This window comes from Podarcis tiliguerta (genome assembly GCF_965153285.1).
Source record: "Podarcis tiliguerta genome assembly, chromosome: 17".
NCBI lineage: Eukaryota > Metazoa > Chordata > Lepidosauria > Squamata > Lacertidae > Podarcis > Podarcis tiliguerta.
This window is the reverse complement of record NC_139550.1, coordinates 33,003,191-33,023,158: the sequence shown is the minus strand read 5'-3', so window position 1 is coordinate 33,023,158 and position 19,968 is coordinate 33,003,191. Positions and strand designations below refer to the sequence as shown.

Genomic DNA, 19,968 nt, shown 5'->3' with positions numbered 1-19,968 from the left:
GCTTCCAGCATTCTAGCCAGTGAACACAAAGACACTGGGAATGACTGAGATGCTCCTGAGACTTTGTTTTCTTAAAATCATTTAATTAAATCAAATCACTGTGAAGCTGCAGTCCTACAAATCAATGGAGTAAGCGCAGGAGGGCTTGTTCTGAGCAAACATGGATGGGCTTGAATTGCAAACATATTCAACCTTATATTTAGGCTTTTGCTCGTTTGGATTGACTTATAATGCTCTCCTATTCCATGCAGCTGCGGTGGAACGTTTCCCTGCCTCCCTTCCAAGAATTCTGCCAATGGACCTGCTGCAGCCCATGCCATAGCAGGGAGTGTAAATCACAGTAGATCACAGAAGCCTTTGCTACACCAACCAGCTAATGACCTGCAGCAGATCCTGTTCAAGGGCAGCAGGAGTTTAATACTGAAAACATTCCTGCGCTCAAGGACTCACATGATTTAATAAGACTAAGCAGAAGATCAGACACATGCAAAAAAAGATCAGTTTGCAGAGAGCTTATTGTAGCGGCAAAAGGCACGGCCAATATTAATGTCGTCAGAGAACCAACGTCCTTGGATCGCCTCACTTTGGTAAATATTCTCTGGGCTGTTTTGGGTAGAGAGAACCCACACCTTCGCTATGCTTGCATTAATACACACTGGCAGTTACAGCTTCTTTTACATACATTCTCCCTCTTCTCAGGATGATAGGTTTAAATAGATATAATATTCTCTCCCATATATATGAGAGAATATGAAGTGATTATTATAGGAGAGATGTGGGGTAAACAAGTCTGTGCAAGTTCAGCGGAAGCAACACCACACACCACACACATACACAACGTTCTCAAAAGGAAAGAGCAGTGCTGGATTTACATATAAGCTAAACAAGATATAGCTTAGGGCCTCACTCTCTTGGGGACCCCAAAAAAATTTAAAGGAAAAAAACCCTGGATGTACATTTCCAAAATATAAGATAAAAAAGGAATAAAATAAGCCCACATACAGCAACTGTATTTTGTGTTGTGTAGGCTCCTATTTGTTGTGTGCAAATGGCTTTAGATACCTATTAAGTCCATAAATTACAATATAGTATATATTCAACACAAAAATACAGCTGGACATATAAAGGGCCCCATTACCTTCAGTAGCTTAGGGCCTCATCAAAGCTAAATCCAGCCCTGGAAAAGAGTGAAACTTCTATAGTGAGATGGCAAATTTGTGCAATTTTATTATTATTAAAGAAATAATATTTCGCTGAGAGTGAAATAAGACAAGCAAGGCCCTGGCTGGGTTATAGGACACAAGGAAATATTTTAGCTAGCGTTGTCTAGAGCGTTTGTCTAGGAACCAGGGAGACCGAGGCTCAAATCTTCACACAACCACAAAGCTCACTGCATGACTGTAGGGTAGCTGGGACATCTCACCCTAACCTAACTCACCGAGTTGTGGGGATAAAGCAGATGTGGGGGAAAGAGGCATACATGCTGCTGTGAGCTCTCTGGGAGTGGGGTGCGGGGTAGGATAGGACACAGATTTAACACACAAATCCGTCCAAACTAATTGCAGGAAAGTTTTACACAGAGAAACCTGATAGCGCTGTGCTTGTTGGGGACAGAAGAATGGAATAGGTTCTGATGGGCAACAGCTCCCCCTGTGGTCTTTTCAGTGACAGTGGGGAAGACCTGTTGAACTGAACGGGTCGAGACACATCCTCGAGTGTTATTGTTTCCTACAAAAGCAGTGCACCACAAGCCTCATTCTGCACTGAGCGATGGGTTCTGTGCAGCAGGGGTAGCCCAGGTCTGTTGTAAACAAAAATTGCCCTTTTCCCTTATGGGGTATCCAAGAGCCCATATAGAGTCCTTACATAGGTTCCCTATTGGTAGGAGAGAATAACAGAGGCCAACCAGAGAATATTGAGAAGCAAAGCAGCTAGTAAGCCTGATCTTTATTAATCTGTTGCAACAGGGCAAGGCCTTATAAAGACTTTTGAAATTGCCACCCAGTAGATCAAGACCACTCCCAGAAACATCATACATACATCACAGAAGGGGTGTAACCTAAGACCACCCCTCAGACACATCACACCTACATCACAAAAAAGGTGGTCTAAAACAGAACATTTGAATGTTGTTTTTCTCCTGTCTTTGTTTATCTCCTGTCTGGCAGGTTACTTGATTGGATTTCCTGGGTAGCCTGGCTAGTCTTTTGTAATGATAAATACTTAGTTCCTGGGCCATGTCACAGGCTCACACCCTATTCAAACACAGACATACCCTTAAGACAGGATTTGTGAAGGAAAAGACAAAGGGGAGGCTTTTCCAGTTTGACCTTGCAGAGAAAACATTTGGTCAGTTTGGGAATCAAAATGGTTCCAGGTCGGTCTTCCTGTGCTGATCTATGTATGTGCTTGGTTGGTACACTTATGAACATTTAAAATATGTCTAAGACCATAAAACTCCTATCACACCGTCTCCCATCATCCTTGACCGCTGACCGTGTTAACTGGGGCTGGCAGGAGTGGGAGGCCAACATCACCCAGAGGTCACCATGCTACCTATCACCACCACAAGCGCCTGCCCACAGCTGCCACAGGAAGCAAGGAAACAAGGCAACAGCTGGTTTGGTCCTGAGCAACGCAATGGAAATTGAGCATACTGGCTTAGAGAGGTAAAAGGGGGTGGGGAAGAAACAGGAAGCCTGGCTCCAATAGAGTAGACCTGTTGAAATCAATGGATCCAATTTAGTCACATTCATTAATGCCAATGGGTCTACTCTGAGTAAAACATAGTGGAATGCCAGCCAGGGGTTCTGGAGAGATGCCTTGGGACCTCAAGGCAGTCTGTGGGTTAGGAGGGGGAGAAAAGAAAGCCCCAGCCGCGGAGACTTAGCCCTACCATCTCATGCTCCCCCAGGATGGACTCGAAGCCTTTGGGGCGTCTGTAGTCACTTTCCCACAGCTCAGCCAGGGACAGCAGCCTTGAATTCCCATGGATCCCCGAGGTGCTCTGGCCATCGGGGCCCTTCCTGACGGGAGACAGGTCTTCCATGCCGGGAATGCACAGGAATGTGCAGGGCACCTCAAGGAGGGCACACGATAAACCCTCCTGCAATCTCCTAATGGGATTGGAGGGATAATCAGGGGGAGGGGCTTGGGTGCGAGAGCCAATCCCATCGGCACCTACGGATTACAGACACGCAGAGCAGGGAAGGGGGCTGGCCCCCAATGTCAAGAGGGGAGTCAGAAAGAAATGGATCTCAGAGGAAGGGTTGGCTCAGGGGTGCAACTTGAATAAAAAAAAATTGGGGGGGGGGGCAGGTAAGCTCCACCTTGCACAATCAATTACAAGATATGGCTCACACACACCATTCATAGCTGTCAACTTTTCCCTTTCCTTGCGAGGAATCCTATTCGGAATAAGGGAATTTCCCTTAAAAAAAGGGAAACGTTGACAGCTATGACACCATTTGAATGGCAATGTTCTCCGACTTTGGGAGGCCTGGGTCCCCTCAAATATTTTTGGGGGGCTGAAAGGACCTCATCCCCTAAGAGTTGGTTCCTCTGGGCTGACCCGAGACGTTTTTGGGGCCTAAGGCAGAAAGGCCCAACAGCACACACAGACCCCACCCAGGGAGCCTGGTGCATAATCATCGGGAAATATTCCGACATGCACCATATTGAAGTGAATGGAAGCTGCACAGGGCTGCTGAGTTCTTGCACAGTTCCCGCTCATCTAAAGGGATCATGGGCAAGAGATCTTCTTCCCAGATGGTGGCAGGACGGCCTGGGCTCTTGGCCTCTGACCCATTCCACCCACAGGCTCCCCGGTCCTCTCTCAGTGTCGGGCACTCAACACCTGGAGTTCCAACGGCCGCCATCTCTTATCTCTCTCTCGAAGTGCAGCAGGGGAGAAAGGGATGCTGGTGAAATAGTCAGATCTGAGTTCAACAGGGCATGTTGGAGAGCAAAGAGTTTAAGGTGAGGGTTGTGCCTAGAGGGCCTTGAAAGTGACCAAGCCCCTGTCTCCCCTGGCCTTCCAGCTGACACTATGGGCAAAGTCTGGCAAACCGGGAGGGGAGAGACACACATTGTGTTTAAATATAAACTTTAATCTTCCCTGTTCCGATCGGCTGATGAGATTAGCGTGGCTGGAACAGGACAGTGAAGAAAGAGGGCCTTGGCCAGTGCCCAGTCCAGAGATCTGAACTATTTCCCTTCCTATTTCCTCCCGCCTCCTGTAGAGTTCAGGAAGGGTGGAAAGGGAGATGGGGGACATCACAGGAAGCTTCCTTGCTGTTCCCTGGAGATCCTTGGCTTCTTGGCTATGCTTCACGCTCCCTGCTTCCTTGCTGTTCCCTGGAGATCCTTGGCTTCTTGGCTATGCTTCATGCTCCCTGCTTCCTTGAGGGGCAGGCGATTCCAGGAGCAGCCTTTTTCCAATGGCAGCTTTCTTGTGGGGATGGTTTCCTACAGGTTTGCTGCATTTTAATGAGGTGTTTTTATTCACTGGTTGATACGGAAGGGGGGGGCATGTCTTCTTCACCTCCTTCTTCGCTACAATATATCCATTTATTTCCAATTGTCAATGTCAAAAGGGACTAAAATCTATAAAATTCATAGAAAATCAACGTGCCAATTTGCTCAATTTCTCTAGGACTCCATGACACCTCCCCTGTCCTCCATAATCCCTCAAGCAAGGTGTCAAGACCCTAATCCTGTCAAATCACTCTGCCAAGCCTTCCCAAGGGCAATGCCAGGTGGCAGACTATGCATACATGGACCATTGTTTTCTCATCACCGGTACTCAGGATGTGCTTATCTGCACATATCTCCAGCTCTGCATATTCCCCCCTCCATCCTCCATATGTTAATCCTGTGTAACCCAACCTCTTCTTAATGTATTCATGATGTAATCTGTGTAACCCAACCTCTTCTTAATGTATTCATGATGTAACTGGGATGTATTTTGCACTGTATTCTGGGACATGGAGGGAAGTTTCAAAAGTTCATGTCACCCCTTTCTCGCTGTTCAATCTCGCCTTGAACCTGTTGCGCAATAAACTGGGATCTTCTACAGTTTGCTCCTGTCTCCGGCTGAGCTCATTTTCCTCCGCAGGGACCTGCGGACTTAGTCCGACGAGCTGGGTGGCAGAGCAGCCTCGCACCCAGATTTTACCGTAACACTGGTGTTGAGCATGGAAAAGCACTAAGTACAAGACAGACGGTACAAGCCTGGTATTTGCTTCCAGCGAGGATGACCCTAAAGTAACAGATTGATACTCTGGCAGTCCTCCAGTACTTCAGGATTCTGATAGGTCAACAGAGTCTCAAGTAGCTTCTGCAGCTAGGAGTGCTTATGGCTAGCTAGCTTAGAATGCTTTGCCAGCTATGGCTATTCCTAGACCAGGATAGTCCGGCCTCCCTTGTCCATGCTCTGATATGCTCCCATATGGACTATGGTAATGTGCTGTGTGAACTGTGGGAGGCAGTGGAAGACAGGAGTGCCTGGCATGCTCTGGTCCACGGGGTCACGAAGAGTCGGACACGGCGAAACTACTAAACAACAACAGTGTGCTGTGTGTAGGACTACCTCAAAGATGGTCTGCAGCAGCGGTCGTCAAACTAAGGCCCGCGGGCTGGATACGGCCCACCAGGCTCATTAATCTGGCCCGTGAACCTTGCGAACCCTACCGCCTGCTCGGTTAGTCCCCGCGCTAAACAGGCGCGGCACAGAGGCCTTGCCGCACAGAGACTGACTTCGGCGACGCAGCACGGCTTCTGATTGGCTGCAGGAGGTGGCCGAGCAGGAGAAAGCAGCGGCGGTGTGGAGTCTGCCCAGGCCAGCGGCGTTTGGGTGCCGCCCCTTCCTTCTCGCTAAGGTGGCCAAGCGGGAGGAAGCGGCCGAGGGGAAAGGAAGCGGCAGCGGCGTGGAGGCTGCCTTCGCCACCCAGGCCAGTGGCATGGTCTCTGTGCCCCGCCGAGACAGAGGACGCCAATGCTGCCGAAGACAAGGCAGCAGCAGGATTGCGGCCGTGGTGGCATGAGTGGCATAGGCAGGGAGGGGGCCTTTCAGGAGGGGGGGTACTTTCAGGAGGCGGTGGGTCCGGCTCCCCACAAGGTCTGAGGGACAGTGGACCGGCCCCCTCCTGAAAATGTTTGCGGACGCCTGGTCTGGAGGCTGCAGGTGGTGCAGAATGCCGGATGGGACCCTGCGCAACAGATGCCGAAAGTGCTTCCCTGGCTGCCAGTGAACTACCAGTCCAAATTCACATAAAGCCCTAAATGGCTTAATACCCAGGTACCTAAAACAGTGCTTTCCATTTATGGAATGCTTTCCCTAGGGAGGTGCATCTATCTCCCTCATTACCGGCTTTCAGGAGATATTTTAAAACATTCCTGCTGACTCCAGGCGTTTGGTGACTGAAGGCACTGTTCCGGACAACCCTAAGCATACTAATACTGCTACTACTACTACTAATTTATTATTTATACCCCGCCCATCTGGCTGGGTTTCGCCAGGCACAATGGGTGGCTCCTAACAGAATATTAAAAACACAATAATACATAGACATTAAAAACTTCCCTAAATAGGGTTGCCTTCAGATGTCATCTAAAAGTCAGATAGTTGTTTATTTCCTTGACATCTGATGGGAGGGCATTCCACAGGGTGGCTGCCACTACCGAGAAGGCCGCCTGCCTAGTTCCCTGTAACTTGGCTTCTCGCAGTGAGGGAACCGCCAGAAGGCCATCGGAGCTTTGAGAAGCTTTGAGAAGAAAGTGAGAGTTTCCAAGGCATGCTCTGGTTCATGGGATCACGGAGAGTCGAACACAACTAAGACGATCAAACAAACAAACAAACAAAACAACAACATATCTATCTATCTATCATCTATCTATCTATCTATCTATCTATCATCTATCTATCTATCATCTATCTATCTATCTATATCTATCTATCTATCTATCTATCTATCTATCTATCTATCATCTCCATTCTTGCAATCTCCATTCATATAACCCTATTTTTTCCATGTTGAGAATCAAGGAATCAGAGTGGAGAACAGAACAACCTCAGGTCTGGAGAGGACTAGGAAACTGGTTTACCGTTGAGTGCTTCCAGTAGTATACGATCTCCTCCATGTTCTCCAACGGATTGAGGAGGAAGTGGTCTCGCCACTCATGCCAGTCAATGGTCATGGTGCCATCCTTGTCTATGCTGCAACACACACAAAACAGAGTAGAGTGAGTCTGAAGGAGGGGGGGAAAGCCAGTGTGGGCTAGGGCACAAGGTTTACTGGGGGGTCAGGGAGGTGGGAGTTCAAAGCAAGGGTAGTGACAGCCTCACCTGTGCAAAATTTTCTCCGCTTGCTGCAGGGAGATGTAAACGCCCAGGCTGTGGAAGGTTTGCTGGATCTCGGACACGTCAATGTGGCCTGCAGAACAAGCAGAGAAGAAAAGAGGGTCCGTCTGTCTGGAGGAACCAGGGTGCATCTTAAGCTACTGATGGGTTAGGAGAAGTTGGGGAGCCAAGAGCATAGCTGTCAACTTATAGATTTGTAAATAAGAGACCAGCAGCCTCGAAAATAAGGGATCAGCAGCCAAAATAAGGGATTTTGGCTTACTTTATACAGCCATGCTGCTTTGGCTGCCACTGTTTTGCAGGGGGCTGGACTGGATGATCCAAAGAAGAATGGAGGACAAAACTGATGAACGACGTCGAGATGGCAAAGCTTACAGGCAGAATTAGAAACCAGGAAGAGGACCTCTTTAATAAAGAATGGGGAAAGTTTATAATTTAGTTGAAAAGCTATTGTAAAGAGTTACATACATTGGTAGGACTGACAGAAAACTTGTAGTAAAAATTTGAACTATGGATGGACAAATGATTTATAAAAATAGAGTTATGAAAGGGATGCAGAGGGGGAAATCACTACATTAAGATGCTGCACTGGTTGGAGGGGATGCTAAGCAGCACGTCGGGGCTGCCGTCGTCCTGGCGCGAGGAGTTCCATCGGCCCTTCCCCGCCCGAGAGAGAGGGAAGGAGGCGGTTGCAGCGCATGAGGCGGTTGCGGTGCGGCCACTGAAGCGCCACCCTTCTGCATCCCTCCCCATCCCCTCCTCTTCCTCCTCCCTCAGGCCACCTCCTCAGCCACCGCCACCGCTGCAGCCGCCACCTCCGGCTTCCCCTGGCAGCGCGGTGGAAGTCTCGCAAGAGAGGGGCTGCCTGCCCGACCTCCGCCACCCGTCTCCTCACGACGCGCCCCTGAGGGGGAAAAGGGAGAGACGGAGACGCGGCAGCTCGTGCGCAAGCTCTCTCTTGAGGCGGAGGACCCCGAGCCGCTGCTTCCCTCCCAAGCTGGGCGAGCATGAAACCCGGGAAATCTAAGGGACATCATCAGTCCGGGACAGCAGCGAGAAACGGTGCTGGGATAAGAGAGTTTCCGCCAAATAAGGGACGGTTGAAAGCTATGCCAAGAGGGTTCTACAGGGTCCCCGAATGGGAGGAAGTGAGATGTGCCCACAGCTTCCTGGGCTGCAGACCTGCGGATGCGCAAAAGGACTCAGTGGGTTTTGAGGGATTTCTTGAAGGGGTGGAAGTGGGTGGGTGAAGGGGTAGCAATTTCGGTGCTGGCCCAGGGGTGCATGCTGTCAGGGTGGGGAGGGAGACACCATACAGGCAGCCATACCAGCCTTCGGGATTCCCACACTGAGCCCCCTGCCAGCGTCCCACCTGGAAGAGAGACAGAGAGGGCTACAGAGGGGGTGCAAGGGGATGCCATTGCCAGAGGAGAAAGAAGGAAGCCTCCTACAGTTCCCCAATATTTACATTTCAGAGATGCTGTTGTGTGCACACACACTGGAGAGGACAATTGCTAACGTGGGGGCATGAAGCGGTAAGCATAGTCAGAAGAGGGTACCAGGCAATGAAGAAAGCTTTAGATGATGATGATGATGATGATGATGATGATGATATATAATTATTATTCATACCCCACCCATCTGGCTGGGTAATAATAATAGTAATAATTTATTATTATTATTATTATTATTATTATTATTATTATTATTATTATTATTAATACCCCACTCATCTGGCTGGGTATCCCCAGCCACTCTGGGCAGCTCCCAACTGAGTATTAAAAACAAGATAAAACATCAAACATTAAAAACTTCCCTAAACCGGGCTGCTTTCAGATGTCTTCTAAAAGTCAGATACAGTCATACCTTGGGTTGAAGTTGCTTCGGGATAAGTATTTTCGGGTTCTGCGCTGTGTGCATGCCGCTCGTGCATGCACAGACGGTCAAAATGACGTCATGTGCATGCGTGGAAGTGGCTAATCGTGACCAGCGGACACGGGTTGCATTCGCTTCTGGATGTGAACGGGGCTCCAGAATGGATCCTGTTCGCATCCAGAGGTACCACTGTAGTTGTTTTTCTCTTTGACATCTGGTGGCAGGGCGTTCCACAGGGTGGGTGCCACTACCAAGAAGGCCCTCTGCCTGGTTCCCTGTAATCTCACTTCTCGCAGTGAGTGAACCGCCAGAAGGCCCTCGGCGCTGGACCTCAGTATCCGGGCTGAATGATGGGGGTGGAGACACTACTTTGGGTATACTGGGTTGAGGCCGTTTAGGGCTTTAAAGGTCATCACCAACACTTTGAATTGTGCTTGGAAACGTACAGGGAGCCAATGTAGGTCTTTCAGGTAGCCGTCCCTATAAAGTTGGACTGCAGCTCCCATCATCCCTGACTATTCTGGGGCTGATGAGTAAGAGTCTAACACCAGCTGGAGGACCGCAGGCTCCCCATCCCTGCTTCGGATGCAAGCAAAACCAGAAAATGGGCATGCACAGGAACTTTCTGCAGATACAGAACAGTATTAATGCCCGCAGCTGATGTGTTTATTATACAGCTGCCCCTGTATGTATGCATACAAGGGCAGCTTCACAAATAACTTTATTCTACCTGGAGATATAGAAGGAACAGGAGCATTCATTTTGCTAGGAAAGCACAGGGTAGGAAACTTCCTCATCAGGAAATCCTGATTAAGTTCAAAATAACTGATGTAAGGTAGATATAAGAAATTAGATATATTAAGAAAAAGTTTAATTATGATAAAAGTGTGTATTGGCAATAAGTAATATGAAATTGAAATATGGAATAGACGGGAGGTCGGGTCTTTAGTGTTAAGACCAATATATGTTTTATTGTTTGCTAAGAAAATTATGTGTCCATGGTTATTCCTGTGTGTAATTTGGTATTTGTGTTTTTTTTTCTTTTCTCTTGCTGTATCAATAAAAATCTTTTTAAAAAACCCCAAAACTGATGCTGCCAATATGTACTGTAAGTCAGAGTCTGTCGATTTCAGTCTCTCTGCTTCCCATTTTCCCCAAATGTTATGTTTGGTTTGCCAAAATTCCCCATCGGTTTGCTGCAGTCAGTACGACAGAGGAAAAGCTTGAGGCAGGAATGCACAGCATATCCCAAAGGAGGCCTATTTAAAGGGGGGCGGATAAGAAAAAGACTTCACTTGGCCCCTGTGGTCCAGATTAAAAAGAAGCTGAGAGATTAAGCTCCGAATAAAAGAGAGGTATGTTGCTTTAGTAAGATACAACAAAATGAAGCGCTCCCCGAGGTTTTCAAATGCTTAAAGAAAGCACAGTGTGTGACTGAAATGGAAAAGCTGGTTGTTCTTGTACAAGAGAGAGGTCATTTAACAATTTCATCAAGAATGATCACATTTGCCCAAGAGATTGGAAAGAATAGTGTATCAGAACTTTGGTAGCACAAAATGTATTATTTTCATTCTGAGTATTAAAGAGGCGCTGCATTGCTAAGTGTCCCTTCCTTGCATGCTTTCAGCCTCTGAAATGTGCTTGCTCCTAGAAAGAGGAAGCGCTGCTCACTCAGTGGCGTAGCGTGGGGGGTGCAGGGGGGGCCAGCCGCACCGGGCGCAACATCTGGGGGTTAGGATTAGGGGGCGCAAATCCACGGGTTAGGGGGCGCAAATTACTTGCCTTGCCCCGGGTGCTGACAACCAACGCTACGCCACTGTGCTCACTGATTCTACTTTTGCCCTTGTTGAATAGGTTCTGTATAGTTTCAAAAACCTGCAAAGCCTGTTTGGCCAGAGGTGAGCAGAGGACAAAATAAACGCATGTCCTGTGTACATCTTGGCAAGCAGTGCCTCTCTGGCAGAACGTGGGCCAGGATTTAGATCTTCTGCAATATATCGTATTAAAAGCCTGACCTTAAGCTACAGAAAACATACTGTTTGTAAGACACCGCTGTTTTAATGTGTTATTGGTTTTGTATTTGCATTTGTGGTTGGCTTTAAACAATAGGACCTTCATATGAAGGACATATAAATCTTACAAAAACAACATAAAGGCTGCTTCCTAATTAATCAGAGGAATCTTTTTAGTCACCCAAGTTTTAGCCCAGTTAGGTTAACTGACTAATTGTTTAAACTTTTGAGTCCTAATAAAAGTGCATGCCAGTGTTCTGGAAGATGCTCAGGTTCAGGCTTTGGAGAACATCCAAGGTGTTTTACAGTGGTTGAAGTTTCTGAACAGTCATCTAGGGCAGCCTTGAATAACCTTATTGCAGTTGTCTAAGCTCAAAGCTTTAAAGGCAGGGGAAATGGCTGCCATGGCTGCATCTGAATCCACTGGATTCTTCTAATTTTTGTTTCTACATATTGTTAAGCCCAACAAGCAGCAGCACACATTTTTGGAACGTAGCTTAAGAGAGATGTGCCTTCTCTAGCAATTATCAGCCTACAGTTGCCTCCATACAAATGTAGAAAGTACACTGGATAACCACAAAGGGCACGGGGCAACGAGAAATCCTGAAACTACTGCAGGGGGGTGGGGGTTTGAATGACTGCTGGCTAATGGATCTTTAATAGCCTGCATTTGGATTTGGGCCAAAACCAAAACATCTCCCGGAAACGAAACAAGATCATTATCCACATTATGGTTGTTAGTTTAGGCTGGAGTCTGACCATAGTTTCTTCAATTGAAAGCAGTTTGAAAGAGGGAAGCAAAACTTTCCTCAACCACTTCCAACTTTCTTTAAATCAACAAGCTGTCCCTGGTATCGTGTGTGCACAGAGTCCATACCCTCCAACATTTCTCCGATGAAAATAGGATGTCCCATTCCATAATGATATTTTTCACTATTTATACTCCACACATCTTACTGGGTTGCCCCAGCCACTCTGGGCAGCTTCCAACATATATAAAAACACAATTAAACATTAAACATTAAGAAAACTTCCTTATACTGTACGGGATTGCCTTCTGACGGCTTGGGGGTTGAATAACTCCATACCCTCCGACATTTCTCCAGTGAAAATAAGGACATCTTAAGGACATTCTGGTATCAAATCAGAAACCAGGACAGCTTCACTCAAGTCAGGGATATCCCTGGAAAACAAGGACACTTGGAGGGTCTGAGAGTCTGATGAGTGACCCCATAACTGGTGGACAACCTTTTTGTATATGGTGGTACCTCAGGTTAAGAACTTAATTCATTCTGGAGGTTCGTTCTTAACCTGAAACTGTTCTTAACCTGAGATACCACTTTAGCTAATGGGGCCTCATCCTGAAGCAAAGTTCTTAACCCAAGGTACTATTTCTGGGTTAGCGGAGTATGTAACCTGAAGTGTCTGTAACCTGAAGCGTCTGTATCCCGAGGTACCACTGTATTTAAAGGAACAGTCAGTTGTTCTCTGTGCTCTTGTTCTCCTCCTCCTTTTTTTCTTCTTCATTCTAATGCCTTTCTTCTCATTCTTTCCCTTTGGGGCAATATTACAGATGTCTACTGCATGTTGCAGAGTCAGCCAAGAGTTGCAAGGTCACAGCAGGACAGGTGGGATCAGATGGGCTTATGATTTATTTAATAATGGGACAAAGGCTTGTTTCAATAAGTCTTTTGAGCTGTGCCTCTCTCTCCACGCCCCCTCCTATGAGTCTTTAAACCTGTTTTTTTAAGGGAACAGACAGATTAATGGAGAACAAGGCTATCAGTGGCTTATAACCTCCGTGGCTGTATTGTATGCCAGTTGTCAAGAACCACAAGTGGGGCAATGGCTGCTGCCTTAGGCATCTGATGCCTTAGGCATCCCTAAGGCATCTAGTTGGCTACTGTGGCAACAGGATGCTGGACTACATGGGCCTGGGGGCTTTTCCTATCTCCAAGTAGACAGAACTGCCCATTTATGGCCTCTGGCCCGCTCCCTGGAGTTCTGGCTAGGCAGGAAGACTCGCTGAACAGGAGATGCAGGTGGTCATCTTGTTGAAACAAGCCCCCTTCAGACATGTTTTGGAAGAAACGGAATAGTTTTTGAACTGATTGTACTAGATGCGGGAAGGAGATTCTTGGCAAAAGCAGCCCGGTGCATTCCAGATTTTTGTCGGACGCCACTAGGGCTTGCAGCACTCACTGACTTCGCGGTCTGTGCTCTCTCCAAGCTTTCGGCTTTGTCCCAAGCATTCACCCGCCATCTGGTACGTTTAACAGCCCGCTTTTCAAGTCTACCCTGTGCTCTAAAGGGGCTCTGATTCAGAAGCAGCAGGATCGCCAGAGGTGGTTTTTCATGTTGCCTCCCCTCCCCTGCCTTTTAACAGCGAAGCTTTGCCTGTGAAAACTTCGCCTGCATAGTGTCTGCTTTTCAAAAGGCAAGACTGGTTTACTACTGTATAGCTGTGAACCCAAGCTGTAACACTTTACAGTGGTACCTTGGGTTACATACGCTTCAGGTTACATATGCTTCAGGTTACAGACTCCACTAACCCAGAAATAGTACCTTGGGTTAAGAACTTTGCTTCAGGATGAGAACAGAAATCATGCTCTGGTGGCACGGCGGCAGCAGGAGGCCTCTTTAGCTAAAGTGGTACCACAGGTTAAGAACAGTTTCGGGTTAAGAACGGACCTCCAGAACGAATTAAGTACTTAACCCAAGATACCACTGTACATGAAATCATAATCAGAGGAAAGGGGGGGGAAGGAAAGGCTAAGAAGGAAGACCCCAAATCAGTAGGAACATATATATTCCCCATGGCCCCATGGCAATTTCCACTTCATAAAATGTCATTGCCATGGAGTTGTGGATTGTGAAGAGTGTGACCCTCATCCCTGTTGCAACAAAGAGCCCATCTCTCATCTCCTCAAGCATCACTTAACACATTGATTAGCATATGGAAATTTCTTGGGGCATTTTCTGTCCCTGTGTGGTGGTCATCCTGTATATGGAGGGGGTCTTATCCCATGGAGAAGTGGGACTCAATCCAGGTGGAAGTCCACTCTGTGTACTGCATACAGCCATTCAATGTGGCCTTCACATGGCGGCTGTAACATGAAGCAGAAGCAGACTCAGCCAGAGGGTCAGATACTCAAAGACTTGGCGCACGTACGCACGCACACACACACTCTCCATGTGCAGGTTTCTTGCTTGGCCAAGTCTGGGAGCAACTCAAACTTAAGATCATAAACCACCCTCACAGTGCAAGGTGAACACACGAAAAAGTCACTGTACAAATATTAGCTTCACTCATGTGATCCACCTTCCACCTGCTCTATCTTCCACAGGAAATGCTGTTGAGGCACACAAAGTCTCCAGGTGTATGACTGAGGCCTTTGTATCCCTCTGCCCTATTTGTGGAGGGTGGGGGCAGGAAGAATGTGGACAATTCAGGGCTTGCTGTCATGCCCTCACGATACAGAGGACTTTGATTCCAGGGCCAGATATGAGCCAGCTCTAAGATGACTTGCTAAACCAACCAGTCCCCAAGTTGGATCAGTCCCTTTGAAACCTCCACTAATGATGGCAGCCTTGGGCCTGAGGGGGCCAGATGAGGCCCTCTGAGCCTCTCTAGCTGCCTCCCTCACACACCCCATCTTCCCAGGTCACGTGTCTCAGCACCCCTGCTTTGCACTCTCCTTGAGTGCTTTTGCCCGGTTGAAATGTGTCCTTGAACTCTGACAATGCCTCTTGCTTGAGGACAGGGCCGGCCCACCCATAAGGCAAGGTGAGGCAGTTGTTTCAGGCAGCAGGCTCCGGAGAGCTGGGAGAAGTGGCAGATCCGCCTTCTGCGCTGGTTGGCCCCCTCCTCCTCTGCCCACTGCCACATGGCGGGGGGCAGGGGCATAAGACTGGCACACAGTCGTCATTCCCCCAGCATTTTCTGGTTTGGCTCTAGCGGCAAAATGTTCAGGGCCCCACTTGAGGTAAATTGACATTTCTGGCTTTGCCTACTTTTGTCTCCTGCCCACCATAGGCATTTGGAGCCCAGAAGGAACCCCTCTCCTGGCTTCCACAAAGATCATGCGCCATGCCTCAGAGTATAAGACACAGCCCTGGGAGTTCGTTCTGACTAGGCCAGAATGGGAGGAAAAGGCACCCGTGCGGAGTCTGGCATTCGGGTGCGTCTCATGCATCTATCATTTACAGTCATCTGGTAGGAATTGGAAAGAGCTTCAGGAGGCAGGGCCACCCACTCCTTGGGGCAGAGATTGCCAAGGAGGGAGGCCAGCCATGCCTGGGTTTTGTCTTGGAGCCGTCAAACAGGCGTCCTTTATTCAAGGCTGCGGAACAGAACAGGCACTTCCCGGCTCTCTTCAGCCTCACGGAACATAAATTCCTACGCTCTTTATCCCTGCGCCTCCATCTTTTCTGACATGCGGCTAGCACAAGTGAGTCCCAAATGGAGGAAGTTATAGGTCATTATTCGATCTGCATCTCTTAACTGGTCCCTGCAAGGAATGCACAGCATGGCCCGCATTTTAAGGCACACTACCTGGAGTTGGTGTGGGGAAGCTTGTGCAAACTGAGTTAAGCTGATGATAGGCTGGAAGGAAATAGGGAGCTTTGCAGTTAGGTCTTCTTGTTCCAGGATTGGGGTGGGGGGCCCGGGGGGGGGGAAGAATAGTCACGAACCTCCCCATGACTGGTATAGCCTTGTGGATGGCAGGATTCAATTCTAAAATATTTTACTTTCAACTATCATCAGCCAGGGACTATTTGGCCACAATTTAAAATGTGGTTACACTTAACTGATGAGTTCCTGGTGTTTTATTTCTTTATTTTTCATTAAAATAAATCAGAACCTCATTTATTATTAAAAAAAAGAGGGGGGGGGAGGTAGCCAGGGAGGGGTCTACCCAGTCTGTTGCGGGAGACACAGGAAGGTGTGGGAAAGGGCAGGGTTTGCATGATTATAGATTTAGTTAGGACAACCACTGTGGTGTAGGGGTTAGACTAGAGGGTCAGATCAGGACCAGCCTTTCCTTTGTGAACTCATAATGTTTTGTGCTCAGGATGGTAACAGGGCAGTTACATGCAATTCCACTTTCAATACTCTTTGTACCTGCAAAGGTTTCACGGAGACCACACCACTTCGTTTCCTGTCATAACATCCTAGCCACCCAGAGTGGCCGGGGCAACCCAGCCAAACGGGCGGAGTATAAATAATAAAAACTATCGAAATTAAAAATTATTCCTGCTGAAAGCCTGTAGCTTTTTATACCAAAAAATGTGTTTTGTTCCACTTCTTTTGTCCCATAGCGTCCCTCCAGGCAACGATAATGCAGTAACACTGGAGGGACATTGCAGAACATCCCTCAAAGTGAAATGGTAGGTGAATGGTTCAGGGTCAATCTACCACTAATCCACTGCATCAGCGGCATGCTGTGGATGATACCTGCTAAAAACAACAGTCTGAAGGAGCGCTCAATTCTGTACTCAGCCGTGAAGCAAACAAGGGTCAACTTGGGCCAGTTACCATCGCTGAGGATGGCCTACCTCACAGAGTTGTTGTGAGGAGAAATTGGGGAAGGGGAGTTCTATGCATGCCACCTTATGCTTCTCAGAGGAAACATGTTATAGGAATTCGAAGGTCTTATATATATAAAAAATAAATGTTCATAAATGTACAAGGCAAACACATACATAAGTATATAAACCACGTGTCTGAAACAGTACAGGAGAACAATCCTGAAGCCATTTTGACTCTCCCAAATTGGCCTCAAATATTTCTCTGCAAGGAGGAAGGAAATGGGAAAATCTTTCCAGTTATCTTTGAACTGTAGGGGCTCACACCTCCCTGTAAATACAGTCTGACAAGTATCTGTTAAGCTGAGCACACTATCAATATGCGTAAGAGATTCAGGAACTAAGTATTTACCATCTCAAAGGAATGGCCAGGCTACCCAGAAAAGGAAATCAGATGATAAGGAATTACCAGATATCCTGGCAGACAGGAGAGAAGCAACACACTCAAATTTCTGCTGTAGACCGCCTCTTTCTGTGATGTATGTACGATGTTTTGGGGGGTGGTCTTGAGCTACAGGGTAGGCAATTTCAAAAGTCTATATAGGAGCTTGCACACCAATGTTCAGGGTTCCTCTCCTCCCTTCCTGCAAGGGGGGAGTGGGGGACCCTGTTGCAACGGTTTAATAAAGCTTACTAGCTGCTTTGCTTCTCAATTTTCTCTGGTTGGCCATTTTCTCCTACCGATAGAGAACCTACTTAAGGACTCTATATGGGCTCTTAAAGGGACCCCAGACCATTAGATCCAGTCGTGGCCAACTCTGGGGTTGTGGCGCTCATCTCGCTTTATTGGCCGAGGGAGCCGGCGTACAGCTTCCGGGTCATGTGGCCAGCATGACTAAGCCGCTTCTGGTGAAACAGAGCAGCACACGGAAATGCCGTTTACTTTCCCGCCATAGCGGTACCTATTTATCTACTTGCACTTTGATGTGCTTTCGAACTGCTAGGTTGGCAGGAATACGGGCTCTTAGATAGCCCATAAGCAGTATTTTTCTTATAACACACAGGATGCAAATGTAACAAAGTAAGTGAAAGTGTGTTTCAGGGAAAGCAGCCAAGTCACAAGGAGTCTAAAGGGTATTTGTAGCAACATCTTTACAAAACTGGTTTTCGTAAGCCTCCCCGAGAACCTTTCGGCCTCAAGAATGGAGTGCGCATGCCATAAATAAATAAAAGAACAGGTGAGCAAATAAGTTTTCATTCCAGGCTGCAGCAGAGGTTGGGCTAGAAGCAGCTGGAGGTGCTTTCATACCATCATGGTTGCGGTCCAGGCTGTGAAACATCAGCAGCAGTTTGCGTTCTCGCTCCTGGAGGTAGCGGGCAAATTCCTCGAAATTAAGCTCCCCGTCATGGTCTGTATCACCCTCTCGTAGGATATCCTGCAGGCAGGGGAAGTAAAAGTGGGTTTTAGAAGGTGAGCACTGAGTTGCAGTCTTAACAATGCAGTCCAAAGAAAGGGAGAAGCACTGTTTTAGAACATCTGCAAAGCCACTGCATGAGGAAGGTATTCTACTAGGTGGTTGTTCGTCGGATTACAGAACTCAGCCCACTTCTTGCACCATAGATGATTAACTTTACCTGCGGATGTTGGAGCCGAGACAATACATAGCTGACAAGAGACGTAGGTGGGGAGGATTGTATTTAAGGGGTGCATGTATTTACCGTATTTTTTGCTCTATAAGACTCACTTTTTCCCTCCTAAAAAGTAAGGGGAAATGTGTGTGCGTCTTATGGAGCGAATGCAGGCTGCGCAGCTATCCTGGAAGCCAGAACAGCAAGAGGGATTGCTGCTTTCACTGCGCAGCAATCCCTCTTGCTGTTCTGGCTTCTGAGATTCAGAATATTTTTTTTTTCTTGTTTTCCTCCTCCAAAAACTAGGTGCGTCTTGTGGTCTGGGGCGTCTTATAGAGCGAAAAATACAGTATTTTGACTGCAGTAATTTGCACAAGTACTTGAGATAAAGGGTGCAGATGCCAGAGCACACACCATTAGGAATTAGTGTGTCTACGTTGATTGGGTGGCCATGAAAATACCACAAATATATTCTGTGCAATTTGGTACAATGGCATGTAACTTTGACAGAGCACTTGTGTCCAAGTGCTTCCCATATTGTATATTATTATAATCCCTGCAACAAACTGACAAGGTAGGTTTATCACCCCCCATATTGCAGATCGGGGGGTGGGGCAGGGCGAGGCTGAAAAGGAAAATGACCTGCTTATTGCCACAAATAGCAGAGGTGAGATCTGAACCGTACTTCCTGACTTGTGGCTTTTCCCCTTTGGCACTTTGCCACACTGGCTTTCGTGAGGTCAGTTCAAAAGAGTGCGAGTGAGAGTCTGTAAAATATAAACAGAAAATGCCTCCGAGAAGGCTTCTTCCTGGCACGCCAGTTTTCTAAGTGGAAGGAATTGCTTCTGTGTGGAAGAGCATCCCATTGCGTGAGCCCCCACCAGTGAGGTGAAAGTGGTTTCGCATTACTAAATATGGTGGGGAGGAAGAGGGGGAGAAGGAAGTCCTTTGGGATCAGAGACCTTGCTGGAAGTCTCTATGGAAAGTGGGGGGCATATTTGGTGGCAGCATCACCCATTAGTCCATGGGTAGGCAAATTAAGGCCTGGGGGCAGGATGCAGCCCAATCGCCTTCTAAATCCAGCCCACGGACGGTCCAGGAATCAGCGTGTTTTTACATGAGTATAATGTGTGCTTTTATTTAAAATGCATCTCTGGGTTATTTGTAGGGCATAGGATTTCGTTCATCCCCCCCCCCAAAAAAATATAGTCCAGCTACCCACAAGGTCTGAGGGACAGTGGACCGGCCCCCTGCTGAAATAGTTTGCTGACCCCTGCTATTAGTCTATCCTCCCTTACACTCTGGCTCGCATATTTTCACCGATCGCTCTCACTTGATATATGTTTGTCTATGAGCCAAAAGGGTTAGATTAGAAGAAACATGAGCCTGAAAATCATTTAACTGGACAAGGCCAAACAAACTTGTTGCGTGTTTTCTCTCTCCCCCCACCCTCTCACACAGCCAGGCTGCCCTCTGCTTGGCCCTTTAGCAGGCTCTGTCCTCCTTTTATTCTTGATCTGAACAGAGCAGGTAATATGATAAATTTCCCTTGTTTTAATTTAA

General features: G+C 47.5%; 1 protein-coding gene across 1 annotated transcript in view; it reads right to left on the bottom strand.

Annotated features, from left to right (window-relative positions):
* SLC25A23 (solute carrier family 25 member 23) overlaps positions 1 to 19,968 on the bottom strand; it is a 48,017-nt gene that overhangs the window by 10,923 nt on the left and 17,126 nt on the right. The window contains exons 2-4 of the mRNA XM_083420249.1: positions 18,086 to 18,212; positions 7,346 to 7,433; positions 7,105 to 7,216 (exon numbers count right to left, since the gene is read on the bottom strand). Coding sequence (XP_083276375.1) covers positions 7,105 to 7,216; positions 7,346 to 7,433; positions 18,086 to 18,212 — 327 coding nt within the window. The remainder of the gene's footprint in view (positions 1 to 7,104; positions 7,217 to 7,345; positions 7,434 to 18,085; positions 18,213 to 19,968) is intronic.